Raw genomic sequence first — 16659 nt, 5'->3', positions numbered from 1 at the left:
AAGCTTAGGGCTCGTCACTAATTATCCAGCAGAAAATGAGCTTCCCTGGCTGTAATATAAGCTGATGCTACAGGTTTGCTGATTATTAAATTCTCATGCTAATTGCACTGGTTTCTGTGCTGCCATGTAGTAATTATCTGTATTAATTACTAATCAGCCTTATATTGTGACATTTCTATTCTATGTGTACTGTATATTGTGAGTGGGTCCCTAAGCTCAGTAAGTGACAGCAGCACAGAGCATGTGCAGTGAATCAGCAGAAAAGAAGATGGGGAGCTACTGGGGCATCTTTGGAGACACAGATCTTTACTGCTAAAGGGCTGTGGTTGCCTTGGGCTGGTACAGAAGCCCAAAACATAATGTACAACATTTCCAGCGACTACTTTAGGCTTTACTTCTCCTTTAATACGCAACGAGTTATTGTGAAACATATAACTTCACTGAACTTGAACTGAACTTGAAAACTGGGATATGACAATGGGATATCCCTAACCATTACTGATACTATTTTCATACATTATTTTGCTCTCTGGGCAGGTCAGAGGAACAGTCTCAGAAAAATACATGAGAATCTCATTGGCCATTGGCAAAAACACTCAAGAAGGGCTGACCCATATGATGTGTGTAGAAGAGGTGCTGGGTAAGTGTTGAGACATTGGGGCAAATTCACTAAGGCGCGAAGCGCCGAACGCTAGCGTTAATTCGCTAGCGTTTGGCATTTTCGCTACTGCGCAAATTCACTAATGAACGCTGGCGTAGTTTCGCTAGTGTTACTTCGCAACCTTACGCCAGGCGAATTTTCGCTAGCGACAAAACTACGCAAATTCACTAACTTGCGCAGTGTACTGAACGCTACCTTTTACGCTAGACTTCCTTCGCCACCTCAGACCTGGCGAAGCACAATAGAGTAGATAGGGATTGTTTAAAAAAAAGTCATTTTTTTTTCTAAGTCCCAAAAAACGCTGGCGTGTTTTCTACATGATGGCTGATAGGCTGAAAAAGATCGAAAATTTTCCTGACTCATGGCAACTTACCTAGACAGTGGGCACATGTGTAGGGCAAAATAACATTTTTAATTGCTGATTTGAAGGTTTTCTAGGCATTTGTAGTGCTGATACGTGTTCCTCCATTGAAATTTGAATTTCGCGCCGTATGCAAATTAGCCTTCGCTAGCGTAACTTTGCTTTATATAGCGAATCAACGCTAGCGCAACTTCGCAACCTTACGCTACCCCAGTGCGCAACTTCGGATTTTAGTGAATTTGCGGAGCCCTGGCGAAACTACGCCTGGCGAAGTGCGGCGAAGTTGCGCCTGGCGCAACTTCGCATCTTAGTGAATTTGTCCCATAATTCCTTATAGCTGTTAAGGGCTCTTACTCACTGGCGTTCTGACCTGCGCTCCCCTGCGTTACGTTTTTTGGCGTTCAGCCGCAGGGGAGTGCAGGAATAGACGCATGTCATTATTTCAAATGGGGCTGTATTCACTCAGGCGCGTGTCAATAAAAAACTTGTGATTTGGTGTTGATTATTGTAATCATATTAAAAAATGATTCTAAATGGTGTGCAGAAGTTCATTAATTAAATAAAGTGCCAGTGCTTGAATAATACGATCAATGTCTGTGGTTACAAAAATAATTAATTGTTTACCCTTTAAAATAGATCAATTAATTCAATTAAGAAGGTATACGGTTTTCTACCTGATGATAATAACAATTAGATTGGTAGAAGGTTAAGTAGTGATAGTACCCAAACTGATTGCAATCACGCACTGTAGCCCTACTTATGAATTCAATTGCTTAGTAATAGAGTTAAAAGTATTTTAGGGCTACTGCTCAACTGATAACAATTATAATAAGTTCTCAATATAGAAATTAAATTCATTAATGCAAATATTAAGAATTAGGTGAATTGATTCATCATACAGCTTTTCAAGATTCTTACTGAGAAATGTACTTTTGACAGTTTTGACCACTGATCAGTGTTTCTACAGGAAAAGAACACGTGATTTTAAATAAGTTGGATATATTTTTTTTTAAAGGTAAAGCTTTTGGGACAGATGCCTTTGCTGATCCTATGGTCTATCCCTAATGAAGGTGCTATATAAAGCATTATCTGACAATGGGATACAGGTATGGGACCTATTATCCTGAATGATCGGGACCTGGGGTTTTCCAGATAACGGGTCTTTCTGTAATTTGGGTCTTCATACTTTAAATCTATTAGAAAATCATTTAAACATTAAATAAACCGAATAGGCTGGTTTTGCTTCCAATAAGGATTAATTATATCTCAGTTTGGATCAAGTATAAAGGAGAAGGAAAGCTACGTAGGAATTTTATTGCCAATAGATTAGCTGCAATAGTGCAAGCTAGAATGCTATATTTATTCTGTAGAATGTTTTACCATACCTGAGTAAAAAGCTCTAGAAACTCTCTGTTTGTTTAGAATATGCGCTGCAGTATTAATGTGGTGTGACATCACTTCCTGCCTGAGTCTTTCCCTGCTCTGGGCTCAGATTACAGTAGAGAAGGGAGGGGTGGGGGGAGAGGAGCAAACTGAGCATGCTCTTGCCCAGGGCAATGAGGTTTAAATTGAAGGCAGGAAGTCTGATACAGAAGCCCATGTGTACACAATAGAAGGAAAGAAATGCTGTGTTTCTTTTTACGGGGGACTCAGAGCAGCATTACTTTGGGGGTTTACTGGTATATTTAGATGGACCTTTCTGATAAGGCTTACTTAGTTTTAGCCTTTCCTTCTCCTATAAGCTACTGTTTTATTATTACAGAGAAAAAGGGAAGTGTTTTAAAAAAACTTGGATTATTTGGATAAAATGGAGTCTATGGGAGACTGCCATTCTGTAATTAAGAGCTTTCTGGACAACAGGTTTCCTGATAATGGATCCCACACCTGTCATGAATTGTTCATGGAATGGCATACCCTATAACAAGATTTTCGTCATATAAAGTAAAAGTTTATTTTAATCAGGGGTAGTGATGGGCGAATGTCTCCTGCAAGATTCGTGAAACGGCAAAAAATTCACGAAAAACCGTGAAATTGGAAAGTCCACGAAAAATTTGTGAAATTCAAAAGTTTTCACGAAAAATTTGTGAAGATCGCATGTTTTCACGAAAAATCAAGCAATTCGAACGTTTTCACAAAAAAATCAAGCAATTCAAGCCTTTTTAATAAAAAATTGAGCTTTTTGAATGTTTTCACGAAAATATCGTGAAAATCGGAAATTGAGCAGGCGAATTTTCGCGGGAGATTAGAGAATTTATTCGCCGGCAGAGAAACGCTGGAACTCGCCGCAAATTTGTGCCAGACTAATCTATTCGCCCATCACTAATCAGGGGTCATTAGGCTTGCTCTGATGTGTTGTGTTGTATACAATGGATTACAGAAGGAGACCATTAGTACTATCATGGCAAGTTGTGGATTTGTTCAAGGTCCATGGATTTTAGATGTTTTTGTATAAGCTGTGAGTCCATTCCTTCAAGGGTTTATTATACCAATTCTGATAAGGAAGCTCTGGAGAACCAACAACCAAAATGCACAGGAGAGAAACCATGCGAGTGACTATACAAACAAACATGTCATCAATCAGATGCCAACAGGCTTGAAAGTTTATTTAATATATTATTGTTTATTTATGTATATTATTTGGTATACATTTCTTTAAGTTTATGATATAAATAATAAATAAACTTTTATTCCAGAGAAAAGGATTTGAATAAGTAGGTGCAGCATTTAACAATCAGATAATCTCATTCGCTCAAGTGACTACTAATCATACTAATCATATTTTCATGTATTTGATAAAAAAATAAATGATGAACTGATCTTATCCAAAAGCACCCCACACAATAATGTATTTAAAGGGATTCTGTCGTCGTTTTTATGATGTCGTTTTTATTTCCAAATGACACTGTTTACTCTGAAAATAATTCACTACAATATAAAATTTCATTCCTGAACCAGCAAGTGGATTTTTTTAAGTTGTAATATTGGTGTGTAGGTGCATCTCAGGTCATTTTGCCTGGTCATGTGATTTCAGAAAGAGCCAGCACTTTAAGATGGAACTGCTTTCTGGCAGGCTGTTGTTTCTCCTACTCAATGTAACTGAATGTGTCTTAGTGGGACCTGGATTTTACTATTGAGTGTTGTTCTTAGATCTACCAGGCAGCTGTTATCTTGTGTTAGGGAGCTGCTATCTGGTTACCTTCCCATTGTTCTGTTATTAGGCTGCTGGGGGGAAGGGAGGGGGTGATATCACTCCAACTTGCAGTACAGCAGTAAAGAGTGATTGAAGTTTATCAGAGCACAAGTCACATGACTTGGGGCAGCTGGGAAATTGACAATATGTCTAGCCCCATGTCAGATTTCAATATTGAATATAAAAAAATCTGTTTGCTCTTTTGAGAAATGGATTTCAGTTCAGAATTCTACTGGAGTAGCACTATTAACTGATTCATTTTGAAAAAAACATGTTTTCCCATGACAGGATCCCTTTAACAACCCCTCGAAGGGAGAAAGTCTTCACTGGGAACGAATACAACATGACTGATCAGCTGTTGCAAACCATGTTTGGCATTGAGCATAACCTAGATATGCTTTAATATTTTTATAATAATCAATATCATGTGGATAACATTATTTTTTTCATATATTTGCTGCCTACTGGGAATATTGATTGGTTTAAGAGTAAAAAAAAAAGCAATTTTCTCATGTATCTCAGTAGAAGAGGCTTCAAAAGGACGTTTGTTTTATTTTTCATGGTAGAGGTAGGACAGTGATTTTATAAGTAAATTTCTTCATTAGTAGCATCATTTTGTTTTCTACAACATAGTTGGTGTTCTGAATGCGTTGTGATGTTCTTAGGAGAGGAGGAAGGCGATCAGACCAGTGATGAGCAAGGAGTGAGAAAGGGCAACTGCTACAGCAGAAGAACCAACTGGAAAATAAAAATATTTATATTAGAATATGGAAAAAAACACACATTTCTTAGAATAGCACTGTCTAGTTAAACATCCCCTTTAATGAAATATTTTATGAGAAAAATAACACATTGGGGGTTATTTATCAAAATAAAAAAAGTCAGACCAAACTAGAATCCATGATTTGCCTTTATTTATCAATAAAATAAAACTTGGAAAAACCACAACTTTTTCAGATTGTTGAACAAAAAACCAGAATTTTTTGCATTTGATGCCTGAAAACCCAGCATCTGACCCCAAAAACTCTGAACATTTCAAATGGTTATGGGGACATCTGCCATTGACTTGTACATGAATTGGGCAGGTTTTAGATGGAACAGCTTCAGGGCATAATAAACCGTAAAAATGGTTAGGGGGGACATCTGCCATTGTCTTATACATGAATTCGGCAGGTTTTAGGATTCAGACTTGGAACAGCTGTGGGCATAATAAATCTCAATAAATAGTGTCTTTTTTTTTTACTGCAACTTTTTCGAGTTTTTGTCGTCAAAACGGACGACACGAAAAAATCACGCCGTAATAAATAACCCCCATGGACGTGGGTCCGTTCAGCAATGCATTGGGATGTAATGAGCAAATTATCCAATCTATGACATATTGAAGAGCTGGATTTTAATAAAATTGTGATATACAATGAAGTACTTGGAGCCCTTGGTAATGTTTTGGATCATAATAAATTTGTTTGGAGTTTGTGGGGTTCTCCAGTCCGACATCTCCCGTCTACAGAAATCTACAAAAATCCGTTGTGCCAAATCGATTACCTTTCTTAGTGGTCTGGCTCACTGTTGTAGATGTAGTGGCATCAGCTCTTCCTCCCGTGAGCCCAATCCCAAGTAGGTCCAGGGCTGACTGACTCTGAGATCTGGCCCATGTGTTTACAACTGTGTTGTTTTCCTGAGTCTTTAGATCAGCCACGTTGCTTCCAAGTAGGCCTTTTACATCGCCGACTGATAGACCCTGTGAAGATATTACAAGCCAATGAAGGAGCCTTCTAACAGGTGTATCATATTGCATTTGCTTTCCACGATGCTATTTCTAGAACATATGTAAGCATGAAAGAGAATCAAGGCTGGTTGTTCCACTGCTAATTTACTCCTGAAAAAGAGCTTTATTTAAAGGAAAACTATACCCCCAAACAATGTAGGTCTCTATAAAAAGATATTGCATAAAACAGCTCATATGTAAAATCCTGCTTCATGTAAATAAACCATTTTCATAATAATATACTTTTCTAGTAGTATGTGCCATTGGGTAATCATAAATAAAAAATTGCCATTTTAAAAAATAGGGGCCGCCCCCTGGGATCGTAGGATTCACTGTACTCACAAACATACCAACAAACCATACATGTTAGGTCACATGAGCCAATTAACAGACAGAGTTGTGTCTTTTGCTTCCACACTTCTTCCTGTTACAGTTAGAGCTGCAGTATTTCTGGTCAGGTGATCTCTTCCTGTTACAGTTAGAGCTGCAGTATTTCTGGTCAGGTGATCTCTGAGGCAGCACACAGACCATCACTAAATGGTGGTTCAAGGCAAGAGATGTAAAAGGGCAATATTTACTTAAATATATATTCCAGTTTGGTAAGATTCTTTAATATGCCACTTAATATGATATGAACTATCTGTTGCTTAAGTGTTCATTTTGGGGGTATAGTTTTCCTTTAACAGGTCCAAACAGGGGAAATTATCCTGAACTGCTTCCTTCATGGCAGTGCTTGTTGGTAGGACTAGTACAACTGTCAGTACCAAAGGGCAAGATGTCTGTACTAAAACTTTATCAGTAGGGTGAAATAAGAAAACATTTCTAAAAAGAGTGTTGTTTTAAAAAAATATGATGCCTCTCTTCTTTGAGCTTGGAAACTTACCAGAACTGAGTTTACATTTAAACTTATGAATGTTCCGATGTCCATGCTAACACTTTTGGAAGCCAGGTATTGCAGATCTGTAGCTGGTGCCCCACCTGTAATGCAATACAAGACAATGGCATTTACAATCCACAATTAAACATTCCATGTTAGAGAGCCAGCATACAGTACGCTGTGTAATCTGCATATGGGGGAGGGGGGTTGTAAATGAGATGATCCTCAGCTGTTAAAGGAGAAGTGAAAACTGCACCGGCCCGGGGTTATTCCAGCGAGTACCATGGAGCGTTTCTCTTCCGGCTTCTTCTTTCTTCTCACGGCTGCGCATTCGAGTGAAAAGCCGAACTTTAAATAAAAATTCGACTTTTTCATTCTACTGCGCATGCGTCTGCCCCGGGAAATTTGAAGAAAGAAGAAGCCGGAAGAGGATCACTCCGTGGTGCTCACTGGTATAACCCTGGCCGATGCAGTTTTCTGCTGATAGGAGGGTTTCAGGTAAGTCAATACATTCAGTTGCGGGTGCCTAACATTTGGCAATCCCAAGTGATAAACGACTTTCCTTCTCCTTTAAATATTTTTATTGGACTTATGGTTTGGCTTTTTTTTTTTTTTTTTTAAACCAATTCAGTAAAGTGAAGACAAATATACATTTTTGGAGGTATTAAAGGAGACCTGTCATCCAGATATAAAAAGCTGTATAATAAAAGTCCTTTTCAAATTAAACATGAAATCCAAATTCTTTTTTTTATTAAAGCATTCATAGCTGTAAACTCATTTCCAGCTGTCAATCAAATATTGCCTGCCCCTCCTCTATGCCTTAGGCAATTACTTTCACTTTCCATTCAGCACTTCCTACATGTCACTGCTCTCCCCACATTCCCCCGGCTCTGTTCATCATTTAATTGTGTAACCAGGACATGGGGATGGACATCAGGTCCCCCATTCTGGTGCACAAACAAGATTTTGAGATGATACAAGGCTTGTCTTAATAACAGTGTCCACAAAATGGCTCCTGCCTGCTTGTTATAATTATGAATTCCGAGACCGAAGGAAACACGATTAAAAAAAATACATATAGTGTAATTAAAGTTAATTTTGCTTGACTTATGTGACAAAATAGGATTTGGAATATTTTTTTTCAGGTGACAGGTCCCCTTTAAGATTTAAGCTCCAAAAATGTGATTGGTTTCCCTTTCATTCATAATTATGAAAAAATCATGACATATCTACCAGACTCAATAGTTTTGGGGGTATTCAAAATGGAATTTTAGCAAACACGGCAAATTTTGCCTTAATTCTCGACCTCCTCTCCACTACCTTGGTTGGACAGTTTGGGAACCTTTGATGTAAGGTATCACTTCTGTCAAGTAATAGAAGAACCCCCTTCCTTTTCCTTTATGAAATGCTGATGGTTGTGGAGTTTGGGAGTTTTCAACCAAACTTTCTCATGATCCCTCATTGGGGCCTTTGGTGGTATTTTGAATTACCTTACTCACTGGACCTGCATTGATCATTGCATTGTAGATGAACTAGAAGAAGCAGATACCCTACCTGCCTACATCTTTTTTTTCTGCTTGTTCAACCATTGGGCTGTTCAACCATTGGGCTGTTCAACCATTGGGCTGTTCAACCATTGGGCTGTTCAACCATTGGGCTGTTCAACCATTGGGCTGTTCAACCATTGGGCTGTTCAACCATTGGGCTGTTCAACCAGTTCAATGGAATTTGACCTCCATTGGGCAAATCAATGAAATCATAGAGAAATCTCCCAACAATAGACACGTTCTCTCAACTAAAAATCAGTGATGTAGATCTAAGCTTTAAACTTAGTCCTACATGAACCTCTGAGTCTTCCAACTGGAGATGCCATTGGGATGAAGAGAGTAATATTTAATTTCCTTATTGTTAAGTGCTCACCTATGTATGGTTTCTTGAGGGTGAAGTATGCAGATGAGTCGCTAATCATACTCTGGAAGGATGTATTGGCCTTAACATACAGCTGGTCCTTCACTGTTTGATTACATGGATTGACATTTAATGGCTTGGCATCTCTGATAATATGTAAAAAATAAATAAATAAACAATTATAAAACAACAAATGATAAAGAGAAGTAAAGTGTGCATAATTCAATCAATGTCCAATATCTAATTGTTCCTTAACCAATATTTACACTTCTAAAAATTATTGGCATTTGCATATTACATTTTTTTATTATTAGTAGTAATAGGCTGACCCAGCTCTGGTTAATATACTGTACATATTCAGGCCCTCTACCATTCATGTACCAGTGTCTTATTTATATACAGGCATGGTTGTTAGGGTAATTTGAACCCTAGCAACCGGACTTCTGAAATTGCAAACTGGAGAGCTGCTGAATAAAAAGCTAAATAATTTACAAACGATAAATAATAAAAAATGAAAACCAAATGCAAATTGTCTCCGAATATCACTCCCTACATCATACTAAGGAGCAGATTTATCAACGGTCGAGTTATAGAGCTGTTTTTTTTTTACCTCGAAACTCGAATTATTTATTCAAAAACTTGAACGAATATCACCAACCCGAAAATTCGAATTGAATTCGATTACACTGGAAGAAAAAACTCAAATGTCAGGAAGGCTATTAACATCTTCAAATGAGTCACTGGACCTCTGCCATTGACGTCTACATGAACGCTGTAGTTTTAAGGTGGTGTACTATCGAATTCAAATTGTTGCCAGGGTCATGGTATGATAAAGCTCCAATTCAAGTTTGGATTATTCCCAGCTCGAATTTGTGAGTTTTGACCAAAAATCCAAATTGAAAATTTAAATTTACAATTCAAACCTTTATAAATCTGACCTTCGAGTGAAGGATTCGAAGTAAAAAAACTTAGAATTTTTGTGCTCCTTGACTATCGAATTGGCGTAAATTCGCCTGAGTAGAATGATTCGAATAGATCGAGTGCAAAAACGATGCGACTATTCGCCATTCGATAGTCGAAGTACTGGATCGAGCGCAAAAACGCTGCGACTATTCGCCCATTCGATAGTCGAAGTACTGTCTCTTTTAAAAATACTTCGACTGCCTACTTCGCCACCTAAAACCTACCGAATTGCTTTAAAAGCCTATGGGAAAGTCCCATAGGCTTATTTTCCAAGTTTTTGATCGAATAAAAAGGCATTCGATCGAATGAAAATCCTTCGAGCGAATATTCGATCGAGCGCCTATTCGCCTGGCGAATATTCGCCAATTTGACTATTCACCAGCGCGTAAATCCGCCCGAATTGCCTATTCGATTCTATTCGATTCTATTCCCCAGTAGAATTTCGAGGGATTTAACCCCTCGAAATTCGACCCTTGATGAATTTGCCCCTAAAAGTTAATTTAAAGGTGAACAACCCTGCATTTTAGGTGAAAAAACTGTTTCACCGACATTATCCATCAAGTGTCTAGAGGAATTGACCTTACATATAATGATATATAGTATAGCTAAAGGGGTAATGTGTAACACTTCCTTCAGTGCTAGTAAATCCATAACAACTGTTCAGAAGTAGCATTTACTGATCAGCTCTTTTAGTTGCTATGGGTTATTGGACCTGGAGCCCTGAGGTGATGGTAAAGACTATTTGCACTCTCAACCCCTTAACACTGGATCTTGCATTCAAATAGCTTTTACAGCCACCTGTCAAGGATGTTACTGTGTCCATAATTAGTAAATGACTTTAGAGCATGACTCACCCGATGGCACTTGGGGTGATACCATTCAGCTGGCTGCTATTCAGAAGGCAAATGGATGGGCTGCCAATGACGTTCAATGCAGAAGTGCTCAATGAGTTTCCAGAAATGAATTTATCAATAACGGCTTTAACCTGTAAAATACAAAATAGAGATTTTTTTTAATCTTGTTTAGTACATTTATGGGTGTAGCTAGAGCAGGGGTATAATAGTGGATCTTTCATTTTATAAGCCCCCTAAAACTACAAATGAAAGACCTAAAAAATGTTGCCATGGCCTTTAATAACCTCTAGCTATAGTATTGCCAGTGGGGCTAAAAGCACCCCAACCCCTTGTACATCGTCATCCTTTAATTCATAGGTTCCCGATCTGTGATGCTGTCCTTCCTAGAGGAACACGGCAGTGGATGGAGCATCTCAGCCTGGGGGACAGTTGGGTTTGCATTTGGCGTAAATACCAATTTGCTGCCCAAGTTTGTTATGATGTCCAGTTAGATATTCCTGGAAACCCAGTTTGAGATTCAGGGTGTATCTATAGAAATAAGTCACATCAGGGTGGATACATATTTGCTACCTAGATATTTCTGGAAGCTTGGTGTAAATATAGTTTAGGATGAGATCTGGAGTAGATACTTCAATGCTACCTTAGATAATAATGGAACCCCAACCTAAAGGCCAATTAAAGTAAAATTTGGGGCAAACAGTTGCTAAGCTTGAAATTGGTGGAACTGTAGTGGCATGACTAATATTTATTGGTTTTCAGTAGATTAGGTGATCTTGACCAAATTTAGACCATTTAGTCATTACCTCTTTGAGAGTCTTCTTCATAAAAAGTCTAGAAACCACTGTTTCAGAACATATTCCTTTTTTTTTTAAGTAAAAATGTATGTATGAAGTTGTGTTAACCTACCACATTGCTAGATAGATCATTCTTCAGCAAACTCTCCAGAGTGTCTACAGAGGTGATATTCCACTTTGCGATATCTGCTTCAGCACAGACACCGGCGATGGCCCCAAGGTTGGGAATCACTTCCTCTGGGTAACCACTAGGATAGAGCTGGAAAAACAAAAAGTTCCCTCATATTTATGTTTGTTTGGTTGTTTTGGAAAGTAACATGAATTACAAATAAATAAATACAATTCATTTGTCATCTTTCCCGGATTCTCACCGTGTCAAGTCGGGTCTTTAGAACTCCCAGCTGACCATTCGTGAAAGGCTTGTTGCCGAGGTCTTGCAGGAAATCTTTTAGTATCGTGTCATTTAAGCAAGCATTTAATTGTTCAGTAGGGTAAGTCAGCGGGAGACTGTTATCCTTAATGTTATCTGCTGTTATTTGTCCAGTCGTGCAACCTGGAAGATGAAAGCAAAATGTCTTTTTAAGATGCCAAACTGTGGTTTTTGTTTGTTTAAATATATATATTATTTATGAAAGGTCGAATTTCAGTGGTATTAGAGCTTTTTGAAACCACAATTAAATTCATGTTCCCTAAAACCATGAATGCCATGAAATCTATTAAAAAATCTGAATATAAAAAGTAGGAATGGAAAAAACCCTAAATAATGTGCTAAAAATATATATATATAGGAAAACCTATAAGACCTCTAAGATGTCAAGTTTTTTGGAAAATTACTAGCAAAAAAAAAATCTTCTAAAAGTCTGGATAAAAAAGGTTCTATAGGATCAGCGTAGCATCTCCCATTGACTTCTGTAGGACCTCAACAGTCTCGTATTTTTTTGTGGTTTTTACATTTATCAATATTCGAATCAATGTGAATTTTTTTTTACTCTAATAAATTTGAATGTACTCACAACTCGAATGGGAGGTTATTTCAGAAAAAAATCAAATGTCTAATATTCGATTGAATAGTCCCAACCCGAAAATTAAAATTGAGTGTTAGGGAGGCAATTAACATATTCAAATGGTTCAATGGACCTCTGCCATTGACTTGTAAATGAACTCGGCAGGTTATGAGTGGCAAATATTTGAATTAGAACTGTTTCCATCAAATTTACATTCGAGTTGGTGCTTTTAAATTCGAATTTGTGAGTTTTGACACAAAAAAAAAAAAAAGTGAAAATTCAAATTTAACATTTGAATCTTAATAAATCTGCCCCTAAATAAATCTGGAATATTTTGAGTTTTAGAGAAATTTTAAAAAATACCAAAAGTTTTGAAAAAAATACGATGCCCAAATCAGCCCATTGGAGCTGTTTTTTTATACATATAAATAGGGTGTTTTTAATTTCTAATTTGTTTGATGTAAATGAAGAGTCAAACAAGATTTGGATCTGGAGATGCTTACCGGCTGCTCGGCGTGCCCTATTGGGATATAAAGTCTTCACAATGGTTGCGAGCTGACTTCTTTTCAGGTCAGAAGTATCTTTTATCCACGATACTAAGACATCCTGTGCAAAAATAAAAGAATCAATTCATTACCCTCTTCAATGAATTGGTGCCCCTCTTTACAGATTTGAGGGATAAGCTGAAGTTTTATAATTCATGGGGCAATAAATTTGCAATTCACTAAATTTTCCAGCACAGTTATTATGAGGTCTCTGTATAGGTTATAACAGGTATCCCCAACCTTTTTTACCCTTGAGCCACATTCAGATGTTAAAAAAAGTTGGAGAGCAACACAAGCATGCAAAAAGCTCCAGGGGGTACCCATTATGGGCTGTAATCAGAGTCGGACTGGGCCGGCGGGACACCGGGAAAAAACCTGGTGGGCCCCGCTAGCCCAGTCTTGTTCCCTGCGCTAATCTTCATGGGGCAGGTCATGGCAAATACAAGTAGGGATGCACCGAATCCACTATTTTGGATTCGGCCGAACCCCTGAATCCTATGCTAAAGATTCGTCCGAATACCGAACCGAATCCAAACCCTAATTTGCATATGCATATTAGGGGTGGGAAGGGGGAAACATTTTTTACTTCCTTGTTTTTTGACAAAAAGGCACACAATTTCCCTCCCTGCCCCTAATTTGCATATGCAAATTAGGATTCGGATTCGGTTCGGCTGGGCAGAAGGATTCGGCCGAATCGAAATCCTGCTGAAAAAGGCCGAATCCTGGCCGAATCCCGACCCGAATCCTGGATTCGGTGTATCCTAAATACAAGCTTTGCGTGTGTTCTGGGGTGGCTCTGCTGGGGAACGCGGTGACAGAGGACCTGGAGGGGGGCCCTGCGACAGCAGTCCCGGTGGGCCCCCCTTTCTGACCCTGGCTGAAATTGACTACAGGTGGCCCCTATGTGGACTGGCAGCCTACAGGAGGCTCTGTTTGGCAGTAGGCCTTGTTTGCAACCAAACCTGCTTTGAGGCCACTGGGAGCAACAGCCAAGGGGTTATTGAGCAACATGTTGCTCACCAGCCATTGGTTGGGGATCACTGGGCTGTAAGAATAGATGATGTCAGTAGGACTATAATAGGGCAAGATAATGGCAGCAGTAAAAGGTGCCAACACTAGGACAAGATGGGGATGGGAAGGTCAGATGGAAACATTAGACAAGATTGTTGTATTATAACTGTAAACAATTGCCCTGCTTTGCTCATAGTGATGCACCCCCAGTTCAAATATAATTGTCTGTATTCTCTGACTTCTTACATTGGAAATATTCGAGAGGATTTCATTGTTAGCGAAACTCATGATTCCCTTAAGAGATTTCAGTGTTGTTTTCGACCAAGTGGATGGTTGCCTTCAAAAAAAAATATGAAAAATGAATTCCAAAAATAAGTATTTGCATTGTCAAGGATTAGTTATGCTTTGTTTATATTGACAATCATCAACCCTCTACTATAAAATATTAGCAGTTCTATGATACTATAATAGCTTATATCACCCAGACCTCTCTGTTTCTTCTGCTCTTCAAGTCCTACCTATTGATAAGATTGAACAAACCTGAAACAAGATGTTTGCGACTTTGGATCTGTGGCTCTGAAAGACTGTATCTGTACTATGAAACCAGCACTATGGGTTGCACTATCCCTAATAATAAACAAGTGATACTCAGAGTTCCCTGTATAACTCAGCCTGCAGCCTTGTGCCTTTATATGGTCACAGAACAACCCCTCAGTGACTTCTAATATCCTTATCATTTACAGTAGGGGGTACATTATCCCTTATAATACATGAGTGATACTCAGAGTTCTCTGTATAACTCAGCCTGCAGCCTTGTGTCTTTATATGGTCACAGAACCCCTCAGTGACTTCTAATATCCTTATCATTTACAGTAGGGGGTACATTATCCCTTATAATACATGAGTGATACTCAGAGTTCCCTGTATAACTCAGCCTGCAGCCTTGTGCCTTTATATGGTCACATAACAACCCCTCAGTGACTTCTAATATCCTTATCATTTACAGTAGGGGGTACATTATTCCTTATAATACATGAGTGATACTCAGAGTTCCCTGTATAACTCAGCCTGCAGCCTTGTGCCTTTATATGGTCACAGAACCCCTCAGTGGCTTCTAATATCCTTATCATTTATAGTAGGGGGTACATTAACCTTTATAATACACGAGTGATACTCAGAGTTCCCTGTATAACTCAGCCTGCAGCCTTGTGCCTTTATATGGTCACAGAACAACCCCTCAGTGACTTCTAATATCCTTATCATTTACAGTAGGGGGTACACTATCCCTAATAATACACAAGTGATACTCAGAGTTCCCTGTATAACTCAGCCTGCAGCCTTGTGCCTTTATATAGTCACAGAACCCCTCAGTGACTTCTAATATCCTTATCATTTACAGTAGGGGGTACATTATCCCTTATAATACATGAGTGATACTCAGAGTTCCCTGTATAACTCAGCCTGCAGCCTTGTGCCTTTATATGGTCACAGAACAACCCCTCAGTGACTTCTAATATCCTTATCATTTACAGTAGGGGGTACATTATCCCTTATAATACATGAGTGATACTCAGATTTCCCTGTATAACTCAGCCTGCAGCCTTGTGCCTTTATATGGTCACAGAACAACCCCTCAGTGACTTCTAATATCCTTATCATTTACAGTAGGGGGTACATTATCCCTTATAATACATGAGTGATACTCAGAGTTCCCTGTATAACTCAGCCTGCTGCCTTGTGCCTTTATATGGTCACAGAACAACCCCTCAGTGACTTCTAATATCCTTATCATTTACAGTAGGGGGTACATTATCCCTTATAATACATGAGTGATATTCAGGGGTTATTGACCTCTGTAAATCTGCCTCCACCCTGTGTCTAAATATGATAATGGAACATCATCATACTTTATATTTAGAGTGTAACTCATACGCTATATATTTTATAGCACACCTGGTTTAAAAAAGTACATTTAATTACAATACTTATAATAATCGTAATTCAGATAATTCAGATTTATGGAAAAAAAAACATATTACTTTTAAGTGGACTCTCTTACCCATATGATGATTTCCCCTGGCTGATCACTTTAATAATGGAAGTTTTTTGGTCATCGGTGAGGGAAGTGCACTGGGGCAGTTGGTTTATTACACTGCTGTCTGAATTTTCAATATATGTCCCATTCAGGTCGCAGACTAATTGTCCAAGTATCTGAATCTGGTCACTGGTGAGGGCAAACCCTGTAACATTCTGTAGGAATACCATAAACATTAGTGTAACATTGGCAATATATACATACACTGTTGCTTAGTAGGAGTTATATTCATTATTGGCATAGACTAGGAAGTATAATTTCACAATTCTGGGGGTTTTGTCCCATCAACATCAATAAAATACTCAGAATAGCAGTACAACTGCTGATATGTATACCAGATCTACTGTTAAACCATACCGAAATCTGGAATTGATTCCACTTACCAAACAGGATAAGGCCTTTGGCAGAAAATTCTTTTGCTTTTTGGAATCTGCTGAAAGGATGCTGATGTTTGCTGCACCGACATTGGTATAGAAAGCTTTACAGGCTGTTGTATTCGCATTGCTTGGAGGGCTGGAATGAACATGTGAAGAACACGTCAGATAGGGGCTGGAATCTGGTTGCTAGGGTCACTAACTATAGCAGTAAAGCAGTGGTTTGTGGGGCAACAGAGTGAAAAATAAATGAGAGC

The 16659-nt window shown here is 38.5% G+C and overlaps 1 protein-coding gene across 2 annotated transcripts in view; it reads right to left on the bottom strand.

The window, feature by feature from the left end:
- Positions 1-4440: 4440 nt before the first annotated feature.
- Positions 4441-16659, bottom strand: part of LOC108703229 — a 56914-nt gene continuing 44695 nt past the window's right edge. For both annotated transcript variants that reach the window (XM_018239310.2, XM_018239311.2), the window contains 11 exons: positions 16412-16541; positions 15993-16183; positions 14180-14270; positions 12881-12983; positions 11745-11926; positions 11486-11632; positions 10580-10710; positions 8775-8908; positions 6861-6955; positions 5755-5950; positions 4441-4950 (listed from right to left, as the gene is read on the bottom strand). In XM_018239310.2, coding sequence (XP_018094799.1) covers positions 4874-4950; positions 5755-5950; positions 6861-6955; positions 8775-8908; positions 10580-10710; positions 11486-11632; positions 11745-11926; positions 12881-12983; positions 14180-14270; positions 15993-16183; positions 16412-16541 — 1477 coding nt within the window. In that variant the 3' untranslated portion in view covers positions 4441-4873. The remainder of the gene's footprint in view (positions 4951-5754; positions 5951-6860; positions 6956-8774; positions 8909-10579; positions 10711-11485; positions 11633-11744; positions 11927-12880; positions 12984-14179; positions 14271-15992; positions 16184-16411; positions 16542-16659) is intronic.

Source organism: Xenopus laevis, chromosome 9_10S (assembly GCF_017654675.1).
Source record: "Xenopus laevis strain J_2021 chromosome 9_10S, Xenopus_laevis_v10.1, whole genome shotgun sequence".
In the NCBI taxonomy this organism is placed as follows: Eukaryota; Metazoa; Chordata; class Amphibia; order Anura; family Pipidae; genus Xenopus; species Xenopus laevis.
This window is presented reverse-complemented; position numbering and strand designations above follow the sequence as displayed.